The 25,153-nt window shown below is 32.9% G+C and overlaps 2 protein-coding genes across 2 annotated transcripts; one reads left to right on the top strand and one right to left on the bottom strand.

Moving 5' to 3' along the window:
* The first annotated feature begins 8,232 nt into the window (after positions 1-8,232).
* Positions 8,233-16,800, top strand: LOC108334067 (uncharacterized). The gene is made up of 20 exons (XM_052870460.1): positions 8,233-8,585; positions 8,654-8,742; positions 8,834-8,943; positions 9,028-9,082; positions 9,496-9,584; positions 9,928-9,994; positions 10,068-10,130; positions 10,367-10,537; positions 10,632-10,725; positions 10,817-10,887; positions 11,015-11,090; positions 11,213-11,256; positions 12,108-12,175; positions 12,527-12,612; positions 12,708-12,865; positions 12,971-14,309; positions 14,446-14,732; positions 15,129-15,335; positions 15,410-15,566; positions 16,295-16,800. Exons 1-20 carry the CDS (start codon positions 8,474-8,476, stop codon positions 16,588-16,590), a joined length of 3,639 nt encoding a protein of 1,212 aa, XP_052726420.1. The 5' UTR covers positions 8,233-8,473; the 3' UTR covers positions 16,591-16,800.
* Positions 16,801-17,793: 993 nt separating this feature from the next.
* On the bottom strand, positions 17,794-22,001 carry LOC108333212 (polycomb group protein FERTILIZATION-INDEPENDENT ENDOSPERM). The gene is made up of 13 exons (XM_017568592.2): positions 21,741-22,001; positions 21,588-21,653; positions 21,359-21,481; positions 20,700-20,780; positions 20,533-20,625; positions 20,327-20,402; positions 19,719-19,798; positions 19,572-19,643; positions 19,036-19,095; positions 18,831-18,927; positions 18,553-18,616; positions 18,215-18,274; positions 17,794-18,123 (listed from the first exon to the last, which is right to left on the bottom strand). Exons 1-13 carry the CDS (start codon positions 21,939-21,941, stop codon positions 18,054-18,056), a joined length of 1,143 nt encoding a protein of 380 aa, XP_017424081.1. The 5' UTR covers positions 21,942-22,001; the 3' UTR covers positions 17,794-18,053.
* Positions 22,002-25,153: the final 3,152 nt, after the last annotated feature.

Genomic DNA, 25,153 nt, shown 5'->3' with positions numbered 1-25,153 from the left:
GCGTCGAGGACATTCGTTTGAACCGATCAGTTTTCGATTCCGAGCGGGTAAGTTCATCTCTCCCTCAGCCGTGTGGTTTCTTGGACATGCAACCAAAGTTCTGGTTTCATGTGTTGATCACTCTTCTAGAAAGAGTGATTCTGATAGTGTTTTGATCTTTACTTGATTTAGTTTCGAAAGTTGTCGAGCGTTGAAGGTAGAAGGATTGATAGAGGTGAACCAGTAACCATATCTGTGAGCGTTCAGTCACGTTAAGAGGTAAGGAAAACTTATATAATTTGATTTAGTTTCTTACTTTGAATGGATGCATGTTCGTTGATTGCTGAATGAATATGAAAAATGGTTGTTACTGCATTGTTGACTGTATGAGAAACTAGAATGAGATTGTGTTTGATGATTTGGTTGATGATGAAATATGGTATGTTGTTTAAAAGTATTGATGATTAATGAAAGACATGAAATGGGTAGGGATGTTGTCGAGAGTCAGTATTGACCATTTAATTATACAAGCGTTCGTTCTCAGTAGCGTTCGTTCTTAATAAGTGTTTGGTATTAGACCAGTGCTCGTTCGATATAGTGTTCGGTTTTCTTGTGGACTCGGTTGGAACTGGATTCTTTCATTTGGAGAGAGTTCTAGTTGAAGACTAGCGTCTTCGTTTCGTTTTGTAATATTTGTACTTAAGCGTTCAACCAAGGATATTCATTCCTTGGTATTTGATTATAAACTTTAGTATATCTATATGTATTTGTATATTTCGTTCGTTCTTGAACATTAGTTAAATGATATCTTATATTTATCAAGCCTTTATTCTATAAATTAAGTAGTGCTCGGTCTTACACCAAGCGCTCGTACTAAGTAGTGCTCGGTCTTACACCAAGCGCTCGTACTAAGTAGTGTTCGGTCTTACACCAATCGCTCGTACTAAGTAGTGTTCGGTCTTACACCAAGCGCTCGTACTAAGTAAGTGCTCGGTCTTACACCAGACGCTAGTTCTCATTTCCGTAATCTATCTTTATAATAAGAGCGTTCGTCCAAACTCAATAGCGTTCGCTCTCTACAGTGCCCGGTCTTCGACTGGCATTCGGTTTCCTTGATGTTTAACTCATTAAGAAGCTAAGTATTTATTGGCGTTCAGTTTCTTCATATGATTCCGTCAAGTGCTATTATTTGATGTCCTACAGTATCTGTCTTAATTGGTTTCGGCCTAGAGTCTTAGTACTCGGCCTAGGCTTTACGGTGTTCGATTTGAAATCTCAAGAGTCAGTTCATTAAATTGGCTCACTTGGAAAATAACGTTCGATTCATTGGTCTCTGAGAAGTATTATTGTATTCGGTCCCTTTCACAACAAGTGAGTAATTCTCTCGATTTGATTAGTTTTGAGTTGGAGACATCTCGATCTCACTCCAAGTTTTTAGTCTCGTTCTAGGTTAAAAACTAACGTTCGGTATTTGGTATCCTATGGGATCTTTATTCAAATTGGTTAAGTTGAAGTTTTAATGATGAAAGATGATGGAATATGATATGGATGAAATGACTTTGATTATGAAAGAGTATTCCGGGAAGGAATATCTCATGAATGGATATTGGAAATTGGTAAAGTATGAATGTGGATAAAGCTAAGCTGGCAGTTCATCCTGATATTCCGTGATTACTCGTTTCTCACGTAGAGAAGGGTAAGTCATGTGTGGGAATGGCAGGAGGTCCTAGTCCTTATGGTTAATTTGGACAGATAGGACTAATCTCAGGTGGCAGCTGTTGAGGGTATCCAAGTTACTACTTCACCCGGGTGCACGAACGTCGTAGCTACACATAATTCATACAGTCAAGACAGTCAAAGTCTAGTATTAAGCTTTACATGAAAGAGTTAATGATTTTATCTGGTTTAATTGATTGTGTGAAATATATGCTGATACATGAATTAAATTACATAAGCTTACCCTATTTTCCTGTCTTGTCCGTTTTGTACGTTCGGTTATTGTCCTGTCGCAATGATCATCTGTGTGGATGTGAGCAGAAGAAGAAAAGCTGCTGGAAGAAGCACTAGAAGAAGAAAGTTTGGTCGAAGTAGAAGTTAAGACCGAACAGTAGAACCGTTCGGTCAATAGTCAGTTTAATTGTACGATGACCGTTCGATCATCTTTTACCTTTTTCTATTGTATAACCGTTCGGTATAGGCCTTTTGTAAACTGTTCGGTCTAGATTGCTTATTTGTACAGTTTTAACTTTCTCGTTATTCTGTAAGGCCGTTCGGCCATAAGCGTACATCCTATCTTTTGTAAGACTAATATGTAGTATTATTAACATGTGATTATTCTATTATATAGTTTTATACTGTATTTTTGAGATGTTACACGTTCATTTTACAGCCTTATGAATGTGGAATTCAATGCAACTAAAATCAATTAAAAATAATATCTAGAGAAAAAAATTCCATTAAAAGAGTAAACAATCGTGAACATTGAGTCAAATTTATTACTACTAAAAATGATTTCTAAAACTAAAAATAAAATATATGGAAATTGTTTTTAATGTATATAAGGGTATAAATATATATGGATATATGCCATCATTGGCCCTTGATTGCCCTTGACTTTCCAACCTTTATTTTGTAAATGATGTATTGTTGTTTGAAAGGCCACATATTCAACCCAAATTATTAATTAAAGCTTTAACAAATTTTTATGGCTTGTCAAGGTTGAAACTAATTTTAGAAAAATGCCATACTATGGTTCCGAAAGTGTTTCTAAGGATACATGCCACAAATTCTTGCAAGATAGATCTACATACTTTGTAGGAAAGTGTTTAAAAAGGAATAGGTTTATTTAAAGAGGATAGATTGAATATAACTTAAATTTTTTTTGTAAGATGATGATGATGATTAGATGGTTTTGGGATGATCTAATAATAATAATAGAAAAATGATATTTGCAATGGCTTGTAAGGAACACTAAGACTATGTTCGGTTGGAGTGAATTTACTATTTACATTAATTTGCGCGGATGGATTTGAAAAATAAATGATATATTCGTTTGAATGATTTTGAGATGAAAAAATAAGTGATTGTGAGATTGATATTTTTTTCATCTCCTCGTATGTGCTGCGATTTGAAGAGATTGTATTTAAACTGTCTTTTTTACTCTGAATGAACATATCTTTAGGTAAAGCATGTCCCACTTTATGAGACGTGGAGTTGGTATTTTCTAATAGGAAAAGAGAAAGAGAGAGTTGCAGTGGTGACACTGTGAGAAAGAAAGAGAGATTGTGATATAATTGGTTAAAGTTAATTTAGGATAGTAAATTATATTCTAAAAAAATAAATTTTAAAACTTAAATACAAATTTATTTTATTTTAATATTTTTTTATTTTTTTTCTCCTTATAATATTTTTTATTAATAAATTTTAATAATTCAATTCTATACTTATAATTTTCACATACTTTACTTTCAAATCTAACACATCCTAAATGCTAATACAAGTGTGATAGATGAACAAATTTTTTTTTTTAACTTTTATATTATTAGTTCACCTAGAACTACATTTCATTCTTCTTTCTAGATTGTAAATGATTCCATAATCAATAAATGATTATAAGTATTTTCATTCTCATTTCAAACTTACAATAAGTATATAGAATCATTCTTTACGCTCTTTTTTATCTTCTTTATATATTTTTTGGTTTAATTATTCTGATAATTCATATTTTTGGTGACTTTTATCAAATAAGTCCTTCACTTTTTTTTGTCTCAATTGGGTTCTTATTTTTGAAAAATCGAAGCAATTAGGTCATTGTCGATAGTTCTATACTACCCGAATAAAGAGGTGTCATGTGTTAACTCGTGATTTTTTGAATTTTTTAAATATTTTTTAAAATTATTTTTATTTTCATTTTTTTTGAAAAATAAAAAAATTTGCCACATGTCAAAATGACATTATGCTACGTGTCAATAACAATGTGACATGACACTATCAGTGCCACATGTCATTATTAGGCCACATGTCATTGCATTTGTGTCAATTTGATCTTTGTATTTTTATTTTACCTCAATTTGATCCATGTATTTTTATTTTGTCTCAGTTGATTCAATTTTTCAAAAATAGAAACCCAATTGAAACAAAAAAAAATGAGGGACCTATTTAAAAAAAATCAGCAAAAATAAAAACTATTAGAATCATTAAACCTATTTTTTTTCACAAGTCACTTCTAACTTTCGTAATATTCCTTAATCATCACTTTAGATAAATAAAGATAATTGTTTATAATATTATAAAGATAATTGTCTCATGAGAGGATATATAAATAAAAAATCTTTACGAGAGAATTACTTCATAAAATGTTTTTCATTAATAAATAACACTCTCTATTATTTAATGAGATATTTCTATAATCTAACACTTAAATAATTTTGAAGTTGCATGCATAATATATTAATATTTTGCATTGTTAGTTGATTTTGCATGACAAACCATGTACTTACTTTTTCATAAGCATTCAAAGCGCAACATACCTAAGCCAAAAACCACACAATAAATCACCTACACCAACTCAAACTAGGTGGTTGTTCTTATTCTTTTTTTTTCTTATTTTATATTTTTAGTTGTGAAACAAGTGACAAGATCTAATTTAGGATTTCTTGAATGGAATCTTAATAAAAGCAAGTTCACTCCCAAGTTTTCTTATCTCAGTTTCAAAAATATAAGAACATAAAAAATTGTCAGATTCAATCGTTAACTGGATTCCATCATAAAATGCTTTCTAACTAACTTATTTTCATCACAAGCTTTTCAATTGTTCTTGATAAAAAAATTTATTCTTATGTAATTTTGTCAACCATCTTTAACTTAATTGATATCTATTACATTAATGCTGAGTTACTGTTATTAAGATAAAGAACAAACAAAGAAAGACAAGACAACAAAAACGGAACAAGGAAAAAAAAGACGTGAGCAAGAGAAGATAAAAAACAGAGAACAAAGTATATTGCTTATTATTGTATTTGATACAAGGAGATGTTAACATAGGAAAAGGAAAAAACAGAAAAAGGCTCCAAAAACATAAAGACATATTTTATCAGCTGGAAACAAATTTTTTTTGCTAGTTATTTATGTTTTTTAGTTTTCTAATATTTTCATATGATTCTTTTTAAGTATCTTACTAAAGTCTTTTTTATCTAAAATTTAAGTTTTTTTTCCTAAACTACTTTTTTTATGTTGAATTTGTGTCAGAATCATTAAAAACGCACCCAAAACTCCTCTGAACGGACGCCAGGTGTTAAGCAACGAAGATCTGGAAATCATATAGTGGAAGACAGGTGTCTGCAGATGAGCGGACGCTCGTTTTGACATAGGAAACAAAACTGATTTTTCAGAAATTCACGTCACACTCTTCTGCATGCACCCTTCTTCAAAGATTCTTAAAAATCTCATTTTCTCCTCCTTCTCACTACATCTCCTTCATCTTCTCTCTAAGAAATCTCACATTTCTCTTCTCCGATCTCCGTTCAAACACCGTAGAAGCACTCCCGGCGTCAAGAGCTTCAGTTTGAACTGATCAGTTTCGAGTTCTGAACTGGTAAGTTCTTCTCCTCCTTTAGTCGTTCGTTCCCTGACACATGCAAACCAACTTCTGGTTGCATGAGTTCATAGTCTCATTCTGAACCAGTTGGTCTGTTGTTTGGTTTAGTTTGAATAATTGTTGAGCGTGAGGGTAGAAGAAATTTGGTCAGGCGAATCCCATTTCTGCCTCTTGGAACGTTCGTTCACGCTAAGAGGTAAGGGAACCTTATTAATTTAATTTACATGATTATCTGCTGTATGAACGTTCGTTGGCTAGATGATTTGATATGAAAAATGATTGAGTTATGTTATGATGCATGAAATATATGAAATCTTTATGTTTGGATGGTATGAAATATGAAAGTAATTAGGATATTAATGTGTAAAGTTATGAAGTTATATGTTAAGAAATGAGTTTGAATATATATGAATTCTGAATATGAAATTCCCCTAAGATAATGTATGTTCATTACTGAACAGTCTTTGACCGTTCAGTTTTCTGAGTGAACTTGGTTAGAATTGGATTCTTTCATTTGGGAAGAATCCTAATTGAGGGCGAGTGTCTTCGTATTGTAATACTATGTTTGAGTGTTCGGCCAAAGCATAGTTGTGTCTTGATATTCCGTGATAAGCTTAAGTATATATGTATATATGTATTTGTATAGTTTAGTCATTCTTAAACACTACTTCAATAGTATTTTGGTATATTTATCAAGCCCCTCTCTTTAAGGTTTAGTAGCACTAGGTATTATACCAAGTGTTCGTCCTAAGCAAGTGTTTGGTCTTACACCAGGTACTCGTTCTATCTCCTTAAGCTAAACTTTCTAATACGAGCGTTCGTTCAAGCCCTCTAGGGTTCGCTCACTATAGTGTTCAATTTTTGACTGGCATTTGGATTTCTTGATACTAACTCAAATAAACTAAGTATTCACAAGCGTTCGTTTTCTTCATGAGAATCACTCTAAGTATCAGTTTTGAATGTCTCGAAGTATCCTTATTCATTGGTTTCATTCTGAAGTCTTCGTACTTGGTCTGGTCTGTTTGATGTTCAGTTGGAGCTCTCAAGAGTCAGTTCATCTAATTGGCTCTTTGTTGTAATTAACATTCGTTCCATTGTTTATTGTGATACATGATTGTACTTGTTATCTTTCTCAACCCGATATAAATCCCTTGGCCTTAATCTATTTCGAAATTTGAGATCTCTCAGTCTCACTCTACGTGTTCGGTCTCGTTCTGAGTTCGGGTTGAACGTTCGTTATTTAGAATTCTTATGAATCCTTGTACGAGGTGGTTAAATGAGATACTTATTAATGAAAGATGAAGAAAATGTGATATGGAAATGTTGTGGATTGTGGACGAGCGTTCCGGGAAGGAACGACTCATAGATGAATATTTAATTGGTAAAGTATGACTGTGGGCATGCTAAGCTGGCTGTTCATCCTGATGTTCCGTGGGTACTTGTCTTCACGTAGAAGAGGGTAGGTCATGTGTGGGAACGACAGGAGGTCCTAGTCCTTAGGGGCACTTTGGACAGATAGGACTAACCTCGGGTGGCAGCTGTTGAGGGCATCCCAGTTACTACATCACCCGGGTGCACGAACGCCTGTAGCTACGCAGATTTCATACAGTCCGGACAGTCAGTCTAGTAATAGGTTTTGGATGATAAGTATGTTGAAATTTATCTTATGTGTTGGATTGTTTAAAATGTATGTTTATGCATGAATTAAATTACATAAGCTTACCCTGTGTTTCCTGTCTTGTCATGTTATGTACGTCCGCCTTGTCGTTGCAATGATCATCCGTGTGGATGTGAGCAGAAGGGGACGAGCTGTTGGAAGATACGCTGGAAGAAGAAAATTTGGTCGAGGTTGAAGTTAAGACCGAACCGTAGAACGTTCGGTCAGTAGTTTAGTTTTGTAGTGAGGTGGTCATTTGATCACCTTTCCTTTTTGATTTGTATGACTGATCGATATTTGGCTTTTGTAAACCGTTCTGTCAGACTTGTACTTATGTACAGTTTAAATATTGTATCTTTTTCTGTAAGGTTGTTCGGCCATAATCGTACGCTCTACTTAGTGTAAGACTGATCTGAATTATTATTAAATGTGATTATTCTATTATATAGTTTATACTGTATTTTTGGGATGTTACAATTTGTATGACAATTAGTGTGTAAATAATTATAATTTTTAATTGAGTGCTTAAAGATAAAACTAGTCTAATTTTTGTGTGTAATCTTCTAATTAATGGGTCACAGAAGTGTTGTACTAAATGACATGTAGTTATGTGACTGTTAAATATATCTACACAATTAACTTTTATAATAGATAAAATTCTATAAATATCACATGTTTTTTACTAAATTTACTCCCTTTTCACCATACAATATATGGAAAAGAAATAATATTTTGACACTTACAAATTTTTTACTATCTCTTTTTATTTTTAACTTTCTTTCCTTTTAAAAATTATAAAAAATTATTTTTTATAATTTTTTATCTTTATAATATATATATCAGATAAATTTAAATATGTGTCATCTTATCGTTAATTTAGCTTTTCCTTTTCGCTTTTCTTATCTTTTGTAACTATACATAAGTTAGGAAAATTTGGCTGAAAAGTTGAAAATAGATTGAAAAATAAAATAAAAAATTGATGGTATGCATCATAGTTTTTCTTCAAACACACAGTAATAGACAAACTGCAAACACCGCGAGGTCCTCTTCTCCCGACTCATAAAAACAGCGCCATCTCTCTCACACGTGCCGCACGTGCCTCGCCGCAATCTAAATTCCGTTTAATTCCTCTATAATAATACCAGAGATCGCTGCCTCAGACGAAGAAAGGAAAGCCTTAAATCAACTCACGGCAAAGCCCGACCCGAACATCAGGATCCGAATCCGGGTACTCTCAGCAAATGGAGTCAATACTGGGTCGGGCTCTCGAGTACACTCTCAAGTACTGGCTCAAATCCTTCTCCCGAGACCAGTTCAAGTTGCAGGGACGCACCGTTCACCTCTCCAATTTAGGTACATTCAAATCCAAATTTCGAACTCAAATTTCATTTCACCGACTTTGATTCGATTCTCGCTCTCAGATATCGACGGCGACGCCTTGCATTCCAGTGTCGGATTGCCGCCGGCGCTCAACGTTGCCACTGCCAAAGTCGGCAAACTAGAGATAACAGTTGAGTTGCTTACGGTAACTGATTATCTTTCACTTCTTCGCTGTGTTTCCGATCGTGAATTGTGATTTGCTCTTTGTGGCTTTTTTGCAGCTTCCGTCTGTGAGCAATGTGCAGACGGAGCCAATCGTCGTGCATATTGATAGACTCGATCTGGTTCTCGAGGAGAATTCTGATTTTGATGCATCGCTTAGTTCGAACTGGTAAACAATGAAACGAGGCTGGTCATGCTTTATGCTTTTGCTGCCGTTTGTTTCACGTTTTTTTCCTTTTGTCGATTACTGCAGTTCCGCGCCGTCGGCTGCCTCTGCCAAGGGAAGTGGTTATGGTTTCGCTGATAAGGTTCGAGCTTGATTCTGCTGTTTGTTTATCTAAGCATGAGTTCATATATGCGCATGCTGATAACGGGGTGTTCGTAGTTAAATCATGCTTCGGTTGATTTTGTAGCCAATTTTAACAAAGTTTGTGGGATTTGAATTTGAACATTTATATTGTGGGGAACAATTCTTAATAACATAGTAAAGATGTAGACAAAGATAATTTATTGATTATAAGGAGAGATTACTAATTTTAGTCTATTATCGAGCCTAATAGAGGAAAAGGATGCAGTGAAAGGTTGCAACATTGTAGTGCTGTTCAGCCTAATAATTTTATCCTTCCTATTGGCTTGAAATTCCTAGGCTGATCAATTGTCCATGAATGCAATTATCTTGTTTGATTGTTACTAGTTCTTACTGACTGGGGGTGATTGTCAGATTGCAGATGGCATGACTATACAAATTCAAACAGTGAATCTATTGCTTGAAACTTGTGGTGGTTCTCGTCGCCAAGGGGGAGCAACATGGTAAGTTCTTGATACCAGCCCGTGCTCTGAACCATTGCTCTCTACTCAATATCTTCTTTAGTATTTAATAATTTATGTTTTACCAACCCTATCAAGTTTTGATACTAGTATCTTGTTCCCGGCTGGGATTGATGCAATATCTAAACTGTGTTTCTTGCAATGGCGTTAGAATATAGTGGGTCAGTCAGAGGGGACAGTCTTAATTCTTTAGCATAGACCTGACGGGTGATAGATTTTGCTGTGTTTGTTTCATAGACAATTTATAAATGAAACTTTGTGTGACTCAATCTGGTTCTGCCCCAAATCTTTTTATAATATCCCCATTCACTACCTCTTGTCGCAGGGCACCACCTATGGCATCTATCACCATACGCAACCTTTTGTTGTATACTACAAATGAAAACTGGCAGGTAATTATTTCAAAACTCACGCTTTCTGATTCTACTTGCCTATAGCACTTCATTGAAGAACTTTTACTACCAGGTTGTAAATCTTAAGGAAGCGCGGGAATTCTCCAATAACAAGAAGTGCATATATGTCTTCAAAGTAATATATCTTCCCCTTCACTAGTTTTAATCTATCAGTATTTAATCTGTATTGGTGTGATTTTATGTCCTTTCACATCTCTCTTCTATATTACCAGTATTTGATCTATATAGGTGTGATTTCATTACAAGATTTCACAAAAAGTATTTTGTGCTATATTCTCAATGTTGATGATACTGTGTTGCCTATATGTGTATTACCATATAACTATTCTCACGTTTTTATGTTCTGCCCAGAAACTGGAATGGCAATCTTTGTCTATTGATCTTTTGCCTCATCCCGACATGTTCACAGAAGCTACACTAGACCTCTCTGAGGAGGGGTCAAACCTTAGGGATGATGATGGCGCAAAGCGTGTATTCTTTGGAGGAGAGCGTTTTATAGAAGGAATATCAGGAGAAGCATATGTAATTAATGCAGTTTCCCCTACATGTTTTAATCATCTGTTTTATTACAGTATTTTGTGAATCATGAAATATAGCTTAACTTTATCATTACCAGATCACAATTCAGAGAACTGAGTTAAATAGTCCGCTCGGGCTTGAAGTTCAATTGCACATCAACGAAGCTGTTTGCCCTGCACTAAGTGAACCAGGTTAGTAAAAGGGCACATTTTGAGTTTCTTGAATATTGAATTGATAAACAAATGGCGAGATATGACATGGGAATGCTACAAATATGATCAGGACTACGTGCACTTCTCCGCTTTATGACGGGGGTTTATGTTTGTCTAAACAGGGGTGATGTTGATTCCAAGGTCAGCATTTTTCACATTATCTTAACTTTTCTCACCTTTGAGAACACCTCAGTAGTTTGTTAAGCCCAATATTATCATATTTCATTTTCGGATTTCTCTAAATATGTATGTAACTGTACCATGACAGCGATCCACTGAAGCAGCTGGGCGTTCTCTTGTCTCAATTGTCGTAGATCATATATTTCTTTGTATTAAAGATACTGGTTTGTCGTTAGCTTGCACAGTCTTTTTATGTTAATCTTTGTCTTCTTGAATTATTATTAAAATCCAGCTTTGGGTATATCATTGCTAGCACAATGATCTAACTATTATCATTAATTTACAGAATTCCAACTTGAGCTTTTGATGCAGTCTCTCTTTTTCTCTCGGGTATGTCTTTATGTTTTATTTTCTGAGACCATCTTACACTTTTTTCTCACATTTTTTTTCTTGGCTACTTGTCCATATTAATCTCGACAGTGATGCTGGTTACCTTGGCCTTATCTAATAGGTAGAATGGAATACCTTGAGCCAAAAAGAAAATCATATAGAGGCTTATATTTTCCTTTAAGACTCTCTTTGGGGCCTTAAGACACCTTATATATAGTTTAGTTTATTTGGGTCCTTTGGATGCTCGAAGAGTAACAAGATGTTGATGGTAACCCTCTGTAGTGGGTGTGTACATGTCATTTTCACATCTGATATGAATAATTCAGAAATAAGAAAAAAATTGTAAACAATAAATATATGCAGTATATGTGATTTTGGCATGATAAGTTTATTTTTTTAATAGCAACTAAGTACTTATAGTGCTATTTATGAGCCAATTATTTGGAAAGCTTAAGCTATTAGGTGAAGGCACATGAATAATATTATATCCAACTTACCTCCTTAAGCGGGAATCCTTTGGGCTTGAAGCTTGGATAGTGCAAATGTCTAATTGTTGACTGAGGCAATAAGAACTGAAGGCTAGACTATATAGTCTGTGCAATTTTTTCATGCTTCAACCCCAAAGAGCTCCTGCACAATGGTTGTCTCAGAAAAACAATATAAAACCATGTATGTGTTTTCATCCAATAGCTTATCCTTTTGAGATTGTTGGTTCATTGGAACGCCATTTACAAATATTCATATCTTCCTCACTTTACAATGTCATATCTTCATGTTTGTGACCGTCTAATGTGCTATGTTATCAGACCTTCAGCCAGTAGAGTTATATAGTTGATTGACTATCCTTGCAGGCCAGTCTTTCTGAAGGAGATAATGATAATAACTTGACAAGAATTACAGTTGGTGGCTTATTTTTAAGGTTTGTGTTTCTGTTCCCTCTCTGAATTATAGCTATTAAAAGAATTCAGCAAGCTTTGCCTGAGTGTGTGGGCAGGTGTTAGTGTGTATGTCAATCTATTTCTTGCTCATATGATTTGATTAAAAGCTGGGAGTGGGAGTGTACTCGTCTGAATATATTGGCAATACCTTGGTTGAATTGGGAGAAGTTATTGCAATTGAAATTGAGAAAATAAAAATGATAAGAAATTCTTAGCAATATGCCCCACTTATTAATCAATTTGGTTGCACTTGTTTAACAACTATTTTTTGTGCTGACTGGACTAATTGTTACTATGGAACTAATCTGTACTCGGTACATATTGGAATGCAGGGACACCTTTTGTAGCCCTCCATGTATCTTAGTGCAACCATCAATGCAAGCTGGCACTAGAGATGCTTTCCGTGTGCCAGAATTTGGTATTAATTGTCAACACATTCTTGAAAAGTAGTAATAATTACCCAGGCTATGAATATATTATTTGTTCACTTACCTTCTCTCCTTTCTTTTTCAGCCAGAAGCTTTTGCCCTCAAATATATCCTTTACAAGAACAGCAGTGGCAATTGAATGAGGGAACCCCTCTAATATGCCTCCATGCTCTTAAGATCATGCCCTCTCCACTTCCACCATCCTTTGCTTCTGAAACTGTTATTGACTGCCAGCCACTCGTGGTATGTGCAGGATCTTTCAATAAATGGCCTGTTATAAACTTAAAAAGTGAATCAATTCTGTACTTTTGCCAATGATATAATTTAATAATCTTTCCATATTTTTAGATTCATCTCCAGGAAGAATCATGTCTGAGGATATCCTCTTTATTAGCTGACGGTATTGTTGTCAACCCTGGTGATATTTTACCAGATTTCTCGGTGAAATCTTTTATTTTCAATCTCAAGGGACTGGATATTACAGTTCCTTTTGACAAGACCAAATTGGATATTTCCAAAAATGACATGGACAATACAGTCCAGACCTCCTTTTCTGGAGCAAGACTTCATATTGAAAGGCTTTTCTTTCTAAATTCACCCTCACTGAAACTGAGAATGCTGAACCTGGAGAAGGATCCTGCTTGCTTTAGTCTTTGGGAAGGTCAACCAATTGATGCTAGCCAGGAGAAATGGACTGCTAGAGCATCCCAGCTTACTTTGTCTCTGGAAGCATGCATTGATGGACCTGGATGTCAAAGTTCTCTTGGACAGACGGCAGGATTGTGGAGATGTGTTGATCTGAAAGATGCTTGCATAGAAGTGGCTATGGCAACTGCTGATGGCAGTCCCTTGTTACAAGTTCCCCCGCCTGGGGGTATTGTCAGGGTTGGAGTTGCTTGTGAACAGTATCTGTCCAACACTTCTGTTGAACAATTGTTTTTTGTCCTGGATCTCTATGGTTATTTTGGGAGAGTTAGTGAAAAGATAGCAATGGCTGGAAAAAGGAAACAATTGGAGGGCATTAGGGACAAATCCTTTGGTGGAAAGCTGATGGACAAGGTTCCTAGTGATGCTGCTGTCAGTTTATCAGTGAAAAATCTCCAACTTCGATTTCTGGAGTCATCTTCTGTTAATATTGAGGGGCTGCCTTTAGTGCAGTTTCTTGGAGATGATCTATCTACCAGTGCCACTCATAGAACCCTTGGAGGTGCTATTATTGTTTCATCTATTTTACGTTGGGAGAGTGTTGAGATAAGTTGTGTAGATGCTGAGGGGCTCTTGCCATGTGAAAAGGCCTCATTCTTGTGTTCTAAGGAAAATGCTATCTCTCTGAGTGATAATGGATATCCTCAGCTAAGAACTGTTTTTTGGGTGCATAAGAATGAGAAGCATCTATTGAATGGAAATGCTCATTCAGTCCCTTTTCTAGATATAAGCATGGTGCATGTAATACCATTGTATGAACAAGACGTGGAATCTCATAGTTTAAATGTCTCAGCTTCGGTATCTGGTGTTCGTCTTGGTGGTGGAATGAACTATGCTGAAGCCCTCCTGCATAGGTTTGGAATACTCGGGCCTGATGGAGCTCCCGGAATGGGTCTTTGTAAAGGATTGGAAAACTTGCAGAAAGGACCGTTGTCAAAACTTTTTAAGGCAACTCCCCTCCTTGTTGATGATTCAGAAGATGGTATGAAGCAAACTATGTTATCTAAATTTCTGTAGTTGTTTAATGTGCTTAATACATAAAAAGTTTGTTTCTTAATTCATCTTGGGCATGTTTGTACGCTCTATTTAAATAGCTTTCCTTCCTATTTTTTCACCAGTTGGAAGTATGCTAGAAGGGAAAGAAGCCGCTTTTCCCCAATTGAAGAAGCCTGATGATGTGGATGTAACTATAGAATTGAGAGACTGGTTATTTGCCCTTGAAGATACACAAGAGACAGCTGAAAGATGGTGGTTCTCCAGCCATGAAGATGAAGAAAGAGAAGAGAGGAGTTGGCATGCATCTTTCCATGGTTTACGAGTAAATGCAAAAAGTAGCCCACCAAATGTTCCAGATGGAAAAATACAAGTGCAAAGAATAAAACAACATCCAGTAGAATTGATTACGGTAAAGAAATATGTTTCTTTCTGTTTTTAAGATGTAATGTTTATGTTTGTAAATTTCTTCTCCAACCTTCTGTAGAATCAAAGATTTGCTTTTCGCTTTCAAGAATAATATATTTTGGTTGACTCTATAAAGGAGATAAAGCAAAATTAGCACTTGCTAAACAAAATAGCTCAACATTTTGTCAGGCATCACATCCAGTAGGAATTGTAAAACTTGAAAAACACTCTACTTTTGTCATTGGGACGGTGGGGGATAGCCTAGATGGATAATTATATCAGTTACATTTTTCTGTTGGCTAGTAACTACTAGGTTTAAAATCGGAATATTCTGTTTCTTGTTCTTTAAGATGTGTTCTATTCCTATCACTCCTCTTACATCGTGAGGCGACACTTGCAGGTTGGAGTTCAAGGTCTGCAAATCTTGAAGCCTCATTTACAAAAGGGCATTCCTGCATCAATGCTAATTGCAAATGGGGGTAAAGAATCCACCAACGCAGTTGGAGGAATTGGTGTTGAAGTTCGCTTGATTTTAGGTGGGGAGAATGTTGATGATGAAATGGTTAATTGGGAAGTGGAAAACCTAAAATTCTCTGTCAAACAACCGGTAATAAGAATTTCATATTTATGACACGTTGTCTCTTTTTTATATGAAGGTTCTGAGATGCTTTCTTCATGCAGATTGAGGCAGTTGTAACCAAGGATGAGGTTCAGCACCTAACTTTTCTGTGCAAATCTGAAATTGACTCAATTGGCCGGATAACTGCTGGAATTATACGGTTGCTGAAGTTAGAAGGTTCTATTGGCCAGTCAGTAATTGATCAACTTGGGCACCTAGGTAAGTTGTCAAATTATGCATTGAATTGTTTCTCATCAGACATAAAATCTCATTATTATAAGCTGCATTAATGGAACCTTAGTTTTTCCTAAAGTTGGGAAGTGATTTTATCTTCCCAAAACTGCATTTTCATACAGCGCAGAAGATGGATTTAAGACTTGAGGTATGATATGCTTAACTAACTGGTATGGCATATAGATCAAAGAGAGGAAATGCGCAGGACTAGAATAGGAAATGGATAATGCTTTATATCGAATCCAAGGGGCTGTTATATTAATGAAAACCTTATCCGATTACAACATATAATAGTAATATAAAGTACACTCTGACTCTGTTAACCCTCAAAAAACTTATGTTTAAGGGAGCTAATACCAGAAGTCTAAGGTTGGAGATGGTGTGACTTGAACAAATTTGAATTCATACATGTACAGAATGATACATGTGATAGTAATTGTCTGGACTTTCTCATGAATTGGAGACTTAAGTGTGGTTACTATTCGAGCAAATCACATGGCTTTGGTAGACTACTATTTTTCCTGATTTCGAGGAGCTTCCAAGCTGAAGCACCTAATGCCTGTTTGCATTCAAATTTCAAACTCCAAAAAATTTTGCTTTGACAAAATTTGAGTAGGAAAATGTGATTTTATATGGGAACTCGTTCTCAGACAAAACAGAACCTCAGTTTATATATTTTCGTAATCTTCTAATGACGGTTTGATTATCTGCAGGAAGTGAAGGCATTGATAAGATTTTCTCTCCGGAAAAGGTTAGTAGAGACGGAAGTGTTGGCAGTAGAGGAATTTCTCCATTGCCAATTCTCATAAATGAGGAATCACACAGAACTTCGGAACAAACATTAACTTTGCTTGAGGAAGCACTTCTGGAATCACAGGCTAAACTTAATGATTTAATCAGTGATACTGGTACTTCAGAGTCTTCCTCTCAACACCTTACCGTACTCCAACTGAGTCAAAAGATAGAGACTATGCATGACTTACTGATGCAATTACGGCATCAACTTTAAGGTTCCTCTCTCTGCCATTTTTTGCTGTATATTTATAGTCAAAATATTTTCATTCACATTATAGATTACAGTATTGTGTATATAGGATATAAATCTTTGTTGAGTGTTGTACAAGCTAGGCAGCCGCCATGGCTATTCATTGATGTAACAAATTTTGTTCCCTTCACCAAACAACGTAATCAAATGGTTGAGATATCTCTGGGAGTTTAATATCCTGATTTTCTGAATTTTTTGCTACCAACAAAAAATCTTCCCCATTGTGATTAATTAATTCTGAAAGAAATCATAGTTACTCTGCCATGGAAGAAATTACTAAACACTCACAACATACAGAGTAGAAAAAAATTAGCGACTTTAACGGCGCAAAACCAAAAATCATACTAAAATCTTAAAAACGGTAATCAAATATATTCTATTAGGTTTTAACTCCTTTAAAAAAGGAGATAAAAAAAATTATACAATGTTTTTAAAGTTCAAATAAACTTAAGACGATACAATAGTGATTAAATAAAATAATATTTAAAATTAATTAGATTACAATTGTTAAAAAAAAGTCTTACAGAGTAAAAAATATATGGCAGTTCTTTATTACCCAAAAACAGAACACTTCAAAATTTCAATCTTACCAAAAAACAGAACACTTGAAAGATGTGCAAGGAGAGCATATCAAGGTATTCAGGAGCTTGTTTTAAGGAACGGTGTTAGATTTTCTTGAAGCACATCAGAAATACTGCAATCAGAAAAGTCATTCTTAAATAAAATATATTGGGTAACCTTTAAATAATGTTTTTAGAAATATTTTAAAAATGAAAAAAAGTAAAAACTTCAAATGAGATCAGAATATGATTTTTCACGTCCTATGAAAAAACAACCTTAACACCCTTTAACATGGGAATAAAAACACTTGAAAAATAATACAACACAATGTTACTACTTTTATGGAAAATCGGAAAATATCGCAACAAATACGTCAATATACACTTCTCTGATTTCCATTCTAAAAAGATAACTTGATCTGAAAAACAGAGAAAACGATTGACCAACTACTCACTGCATATTTCGAATGTAGAAAACATTGACCACATATATATATAACCAACGCTTAAGATCTACGCTACTAAAGAATTTAACTCAAACACCCTTAACAAATCATCTCACACCATAGAAGATAATTACAAGCTTCACACGCAAAACCCTAATTCATTTGGAAAATATTTTCCATTAAATAATATATTAAAGGGGAAAGAACCATTCGAACTGAAGAACTCTAAATTGTATAAACCGGAAACATGCATGGCTCAATTTTATTTAAACAACGTCAAAGTTCTAATGAGTTCTCAGTTGAACCTTTTACATTATAAGGCTTATCGAACCAAAATAACCAAACAGACAAAGAAACACGCAATAAACCAAGTTCCTGATTTTTTGACATGCACGTCAGATTGGTATTGCATGTATGCAAGTTAGGTTGAAGAGTTTGAAACATCATCCCAGCGCCATATTGTCCCATCCTCACAGCAACTCAATATAGTACTAAAACATAAACAACAGAAGACTATAGTTAAAAACTATAAGAATATTGCATCAAAAATATGAGAATCATCATCAATATATCAAGCATTACCTTCCATCAAAGGAAGTAGCAGTCTGTCTGATCGGAGAGATTGATTGAGGATGTGACAACCTGAACAAGGTGACTAAGCATAAGAACTTTATACAGTAGAAGACCTTTGAATTGAAATAACTATAAAACTTAGGTCAAATTTTTTAAAGTCTTGTTTGAACTGGTTTTTACAATCAGAATTGGAGTTCATCTCAGAAATTTGCATAATCTTTTTAATGCAAATATTTATTTGCAGATTGTGGAGATGAAACTTAAATTCTGATTGAAAACTACACAAACCATCAATAGAACTTTCTCTAAGTTTTGTTCTTGAAATAATCAGTTGATAGACAACATACTTTGTAGCAAGTACAGGAGGACATGACTGCAATTCCCAAACATAAATCTTGCCTTCCCTGTTACCTGAAAGACCCAGAAAAAAAAAATGAACATAAAACAAAAGTAAAATCTTAAAATTTCCTCAGACTTGCCATAAAAAAGCACCAGTCCAAATTGACAGAAATATGTATTCAACAAATTGTCCAATTATCCATAGTTCCTATCACACTATATGACTGGAACTGCAGTAGATACTAGAGAAAATAATAAATTTTAAAAAATAAGCAATCATTCTTACCTACTGTAGCTATGTTGAAATGGAAATCACATGAAAACTTGATGAACCAGATATCACATTCAGGAATGGGGTATTTCTGAAGGACGTCAACTGCACCCTAAAAATCCACACAGAGCACAAAAAATAATATGAAGCTGATTAAAACTTACATATCATAAAAACAAATGAAAACAGATAATAATAATAATAAATAATTATAACTAACCGTTCCTGTAATTTCTTCCTTCACTTTAGGTTCCCACAACATAATTTCATCATCAACACTCTGGAAACGTAAAATGATCCATTACTCAAGGAATTGGCAAATTAACTATATCAATAGGAGGAAAACTCGTTGAAAACTCGATACTATGATTCATTGTCGAGTGCCCAAAATGAGGACTTGCCCAAAAACCTTCCTAACTTCTCGTCTCCCAATTATTAAACTTTTTTAGACAAAGAAACTTCACTGAAACCTATTTCCCACTTAAAATGAGCATCAAGGATAAGTGTAGAAACATCAAATTCAGTAAAGCTACCTCAGCTTGTCTACCAAAGAAAGTCGTTAATATTTATACCATACAAACTTACACCAAAGTTTTACCATAACAATTTTCAAAATTTAATTTGTTGTTTTAATAAAATAGTATCAGAAACAGCTGTTTTACATAAGATACGTGAAGCTGATAATACTATTTCCACAACAAACATAACATTTAAATTCAACCAGGAAGAGTAGTCTGACACTGAGCAATCACTCACCTTTGAAAGGATAAAATCACCCAACCACCTAGTACAGTCAACATAATTTACATGAACCGAAGCAGTGTATACCTGAGAATAGGTATCACTAGAATTAGGAATTATACTAAGATCAACGATATGTACCAAAAATAAATTGTTACTAACAGGACGTTGGACAAATTTTGTTGGGAACTTTGAAGGAAGATCTGTCCATGTGAATGATTTTTCTACATATGTCCAGAAATCTGCATAAACGCAGGAACATGATGGAATAAAATGAAGCGGATAATTATAGAGTTGGTACATTACAATTGACTGAATGTGTAAACAGAAACAGGTGTAATGTTCCGCACAAGAATTTTTTACAAATTACAAAAATAATTGCTACTTGCAGCATATTTTGTTATGAAACAAATATCAGAGATACAATAAAAAATGTATATCAAATCCATTAAGAATAATTGATTATATGTAAGACGGATAGATTATAAACAGAGGACATGGAAGATCAAGGAACCCTCAATAGCTTTCCTAAAAATATTGACACAATGGTGACATTTAATCCGTGCCGTGTAGTCAACTCCACCTAGTGGAAAAAGTATCAATTTTATCTTATTTCTTCATTTTCGTTATAACTGATGAAAGAGCTATGATTTTTTTCACTCTGCTCTCTTACCAATCTAATATCAATCAACCATTACTTCAGTTTTGTTTCACTCTGCCATCTTTAGTCAGGTAGCATAAAGAAGCTACCATAAAACAAAATATCTTACCCTTTATAGACCATATTTTTACGGTATTATCCATGCCACAACTACAAATACGATATATATCCGAAGGATGAAAGTCCTACAGAAAGAAACATAAAATTAGTTGGGCTAATCTCCAAAATCCAGATATTATATATATTATAGCTACGAATAGGTAGGTATGTAAACAAGAAAAAGGACAAGATACACTGGATGGAGAGTACACTTACAACACTTAGGATTTCATTGCGGTGTCCTCCAGCTCCTGAAAATATCAGGATACATATTCCAGTTTGAGTATTCCACAACCGAAGAGATTCATCCTGATCAACATTAAATGTCATTAATGAGAAACAAAAGATTCTTTAAATAGTTAGAATGTGGAGAAGCCAATTACTTTGCTTGCAGATATCACAAGTGATGGTTTTAATGTTTGGGTTCTGACTTCATTTATAGAATTCCCATGGCCAATAAAACTCTGCAGAGAGGAGATGTCATGTTATGTAGCAGAAGGGATTAGAGCACAACCAATACATTTTCAACATTATTGACAAAAAAAATACATTCAAAGGCATTTAGCCTGCAGTAATGCTCTCAAAAATCCCAACTAACAATCAACACTAAGGGCAGGCACATATGAGTGAATAACTTATTAAGCTTTGATTCAGTAAGAACTTAAGCACTGGTTCAACAATAAAAAAGCTTATCCATGAAGTTAACTGTGAATCACTTTTCGGTTAAGCTTCTTAAAATAAGCGAAGAAGAATGAATAGTGAAGACATGAACCACTTTAATAAGCTCAAACCAAACTCCAACAAGGACACCAATATTTTTTTCTACGAAAACAAAATTCAGAAAAAGTACTTAACCATAAAAATTAAAAGTAAACAGAGATACCATTAATCAAAGACCACCTTGAAATGCTTTTATATAAAATAAACCGACATAAGCTCCATATAATCTCTTACAAACGCCACCGAAATATAAAAAATCTATAATCACATGTTCAAAAGCTTCATGCAGATTATCACGAGTTCATTACTGTAACCAAAATACCCTGTATATGCTCTCACGGCCAGCATCAATGATTCGGATTATCCCCTTGCTTCCACCAGCCACAATATATGGACTCCCATCATCACTGCATGTCCAACCCACAGTGTAAAAAGCCTCATCCTTCTGGTCCACATAAAAACATAAAAAGTGAAACAAACTTTAGAACACATACATATACAAAAAAACAAAGTTAGAGAAAATAGAGACTGAAGAGTCAATGTTCACTTACATCCTCGTCCACATAAGACTGCAAAACAGCTATAACCCCTCCTTCAAGGCATTGATAAACAGTAATCTAAGAAGGGGAAAAAAACATTAAAAATTGAAACTTCTGGAATGAAATGAAAAAGGACAGGGGAGAAAAAAAAAATAGAGGGTGTACTCTGTTGCCACCAACAGTGACGAAAACATTGAAGTAACGAGAGTCAAGGAAGTTGAAAACGACAGCGTATATAGGGCGTTTCCCCTCTTCGAGGCGATTGGTGATTCTGTATTCTTTCTTTTTGGCCGGAGCCAACGATCCCACCACAGGCTCACACCCTAAGCCAAATGTTTTTCCCTTTTTAGCCTCTTCCCCCGTCATCTTTTGTATTTCTCACTATTCTCTCTCTTAGGGTTTCACACAAAGAAAGATGAGAGAGAAAGATGTAATTTTTCAATTTTTCACACAAAAAATTAAATAAATAGATAATTTTACAGAATCCGATTAACATTCAATCTGACCAGACTCATACTAAAAGTTCTCCATTTTAGGTTAAAAATTTAGATTATTTTATATGTCTGAATCTGACGTCACATGTTATGTCAGACGTGACGTCAGATATCATGTCAGACACGGTTATAAAATTATAATATCTTTATGATCCAATAACAATTATGTATTACTTTTATAGTTGGTAAGTAATGAGTAATAAATTATTATGGTTTTTCATAATTTACACTAAATAAATAATTTTATAGGTTATCTGGTTAAGACTAAATTGAATCTTACTCATGTTAAAAAAGTGTATATCTTAACTTGTATCATAATTAAATAATTAAGTTTTACATTTATAAGTTTGTCTCAATCTAATATTAGGTTTGAATCTAAGATTAGAAGTGATGTTAAATATTACTTAAGTCATGATTATAAAAATTGGATTTTGATATTGTCAAAAATATTTATTATATGGATAACCAATGACTAATTAAAGATTACATTTTACATAATTTACATTAAATAGATAATTTTAAATGTTATTCAAATTCAAACTTCCCTGATTTATCCATTAATACTCAATCAAACCTGATTCATGTTAAAAATTCTCAATCTTTACTTGTATCATGATTAAAAATTTAGGCTATTCTACATTTGTTTGAATCTGATGTTAGACGTGATGCTAGATATTACGTCAGACCTAACGTTAGATACCATGTCAGACACTACTATAAAATTTAGATTTTCATAATGTTTTTATGATTAAAATGAAAATTATCTACTACTTTCATAATTTACATTAAATAGATAATTTTATATGTTATCTGGTCAAGACTCAATAAAATCTTACTCATGTTAAAAAAGTTTATATCTTAGTTTGTATCAAAATTAAATAATTAGGTTTTACATTTATAAGCTTGTCTCAACCTAGATGTGAAGTTAAATATTACTTAAGTCACAGTTGTAAAATTTGGATTTTGATATCGTCAAAAATATTTATTAAAATTTTATAGTTGGTGATCAATTACTAATTAAAGATTTTTTTTTATATGATTCATATTAAATAGATAATTTTAAAGGTCATCCAAATTCAAACTTACCTTAATTATCCGATTAATAGTCAATCCAACCTTATTCATGTTAAAAATTCACACTATTTACTTTTATCATAATTAAAAATTTAGGTTATTTTATATTTATTTGAATCTGATATTCTCAAATACTACGTTGTCAGACACTACTAGAAAATTTAGATTTCCCTAATGTCTTTATAATTAAAATGAAAATTATTTGTTACTTTTACAATTAGTAAGTAATAACTAATAAATTATTAAGGTTTTCCATAATTTATATTAAATAAAAAATTATATAATTTATCTGATCAAAACTCAATTAAAATTTATTCATGTTAAAAAGGTTTATATCTTAACTTATATCATAATTAAATAATTAAATTTTACATTTATAAGTTTGTTATAACTTAATATTTAACGTTAAATATTACGTAAGGTACGTTTATAAATTTTGAATTTTGATATTGTCAACAATATTAATTATACTTTTATAATTGGTAACTAATTACTATTAAAGATTAATTTTTTTATAATCCACATTAAATAGATAATTTTAAATGTTATCCAAATTCAAACCCACCTTAATTATCCGATTAATACTCAATCCAATCTGACTTATGTTTAAAAAATTTAATTTTTACTTGTATCGTGATTAAAAATATAGGTTATTTTATATTTGTCTAAATCTTCTATCAGATGTGAGGTTAGATACTTGTCAGATGTGACATAAGATACTATGTCAAGCATTGTTATAAAATATAGATTTATGTCTTTATGATTAAAATGAAAATTATTTATTACTTTTATAATTAGTAAGTAATGACTAATAAATTATTACGGTTTGTCATAATTTACATTAAATAGTTAATTATATTAGTTATCTAATGAAAATTCAATTGAATCTCGTTCATGTTAAAATAGTCTATATCTTAACTTGTATCATAATTAAATATTTAAGTTTTACATTATATATTTGTCTGAACCTAATATTATTAAATTAAATATTACTTAAGTTACGGTTATAAAATTTGAATTTTAATACTGTCAAAAATATTTATTATATTTTTATAATTGATAAACCTGTCATATAAGCCCCTGTGGGATTTGGTCCTAGTCCATGTAAGTTAGGACCATAAAAGGCCACAAGGCCAAAAAATAATTTATTAAGAAAATTCACAGAGTCAAACATCCCCAAAGTTTTATGAATATGGGCTAGGACCAATTCATAAGTTTTTTTTTTTAGAACTGTAAAATATAATTATATTAATATCATTAATATTAATTTAACAAAAAAATTTAAAAAAATATAAAAATCACATAAAAAAAATAAATAAATAAAAAATCATTGAATCAATTGTTACAAATAAATAATTAACAAAAAAAGTGTTTTCAATTTAAAATAAAGATAATAAATATTCTAAAATTTCAAATATCTAAATAATATGTGGGATTATCTTTGATAAAATATATATATAAATATATATATATATATATATATATATATATATATATATATATATATATATATATATATATATATATATATATATATATATATATATATATATATATATAATTGCAAGTAAACACTCCAAATTAAAAACGTTTTCATTGTATTTACATTATTTGATCTTTTTCATTCCATAAATGAATTTTAGTAGTTTTGAGAAAAAATATATTATAATACATATCATGTATAATAAGTTTGAAATATAATATATTTTTTTTCTAAAATCAATCCCTTTTAAAGAAAAGTTATTTAAATAAACACATTCAAACACCATTTTTAAAATAAACACATTGAACATTATTGTTTAAATTAATCTATTTAATTATTTAAACAATATTGCGTGTTTTCGCTTTCTGCGTAAGCCTAACTAAAATTATTGAAACCTAGAATAATTGTTTGTTTATCTATTGGAATCTAACTAAAGTGATTAAGTTTGTTTTAATTTTTCATTAAAGGTCATCAAAGTGGACGTAAAAAATTTGTAATCTGGTTCCATTTTTTTAATTTAACTTAAA

Source organism: Vigna angularis, chromosome 11 (assembly GCF_016808095.1).
Source record: "Vigna angularis cultivar LongXiaoDou No.4 chromosome 11, ASM1680809v1, whole genome shotgun sequence".
Lineage (NCBI taxonomy): Eukaryota > Viridiplantae > Streptophyta > Magnoliopsida > Fabales > Fabaceae > Vigna > Vigna angularis.
Note: the sequence above shows the minus strand (reverse complement) of the source record. Positions and strands in the feature narration are given on the sequence as shown.

Bases quoted from the DNA above. Each gene is read 5' to 3' on its own strand.
- LOC108334067 (XM_052870460.1), top strand. From the start codon at position 8,474: ATGGAGTCAATACTGGGTCGGGCTCTCGAGTACACTCTCAAGTACTGG. The intron at 8,944-9,027 runs GTAAACAATGAA...CGATTACTGCAG, and splicing joins GCATCGCTTAGTTCGAACTG to TTCCGCGCCGTCGGCTGCCT. The intron at 15,336-15,409 runs GTAATAAGAATT...TTCTTCATGCAG, and splicing joins AATTCTCTGTCAAACAACCG to ATTGAGGCAGTTGTAACCAA.
- LOC108333212 (XM_017568592.2), bottom strand. From the start codon at position 21,941: ATGACGGGGGAAGAGGCTAAAAAGGGAAAAACATTTGGCTTAGGGTGT. The intron at 19,096-19,571 runs GTGAGTGATTGC...TTACGTTTCCAG, and splicing joins GTGATTTTATCCTTTCAAAG to AGTGTTGATGATGAAATTAT. The intron at 18,275-18,552 runs GTATGTTGTCTA...CACCTTGTTCAG, and splicing joins CCTCCTGTACTTGCTACAAA to GTTGTCACATCCTCAATCAA.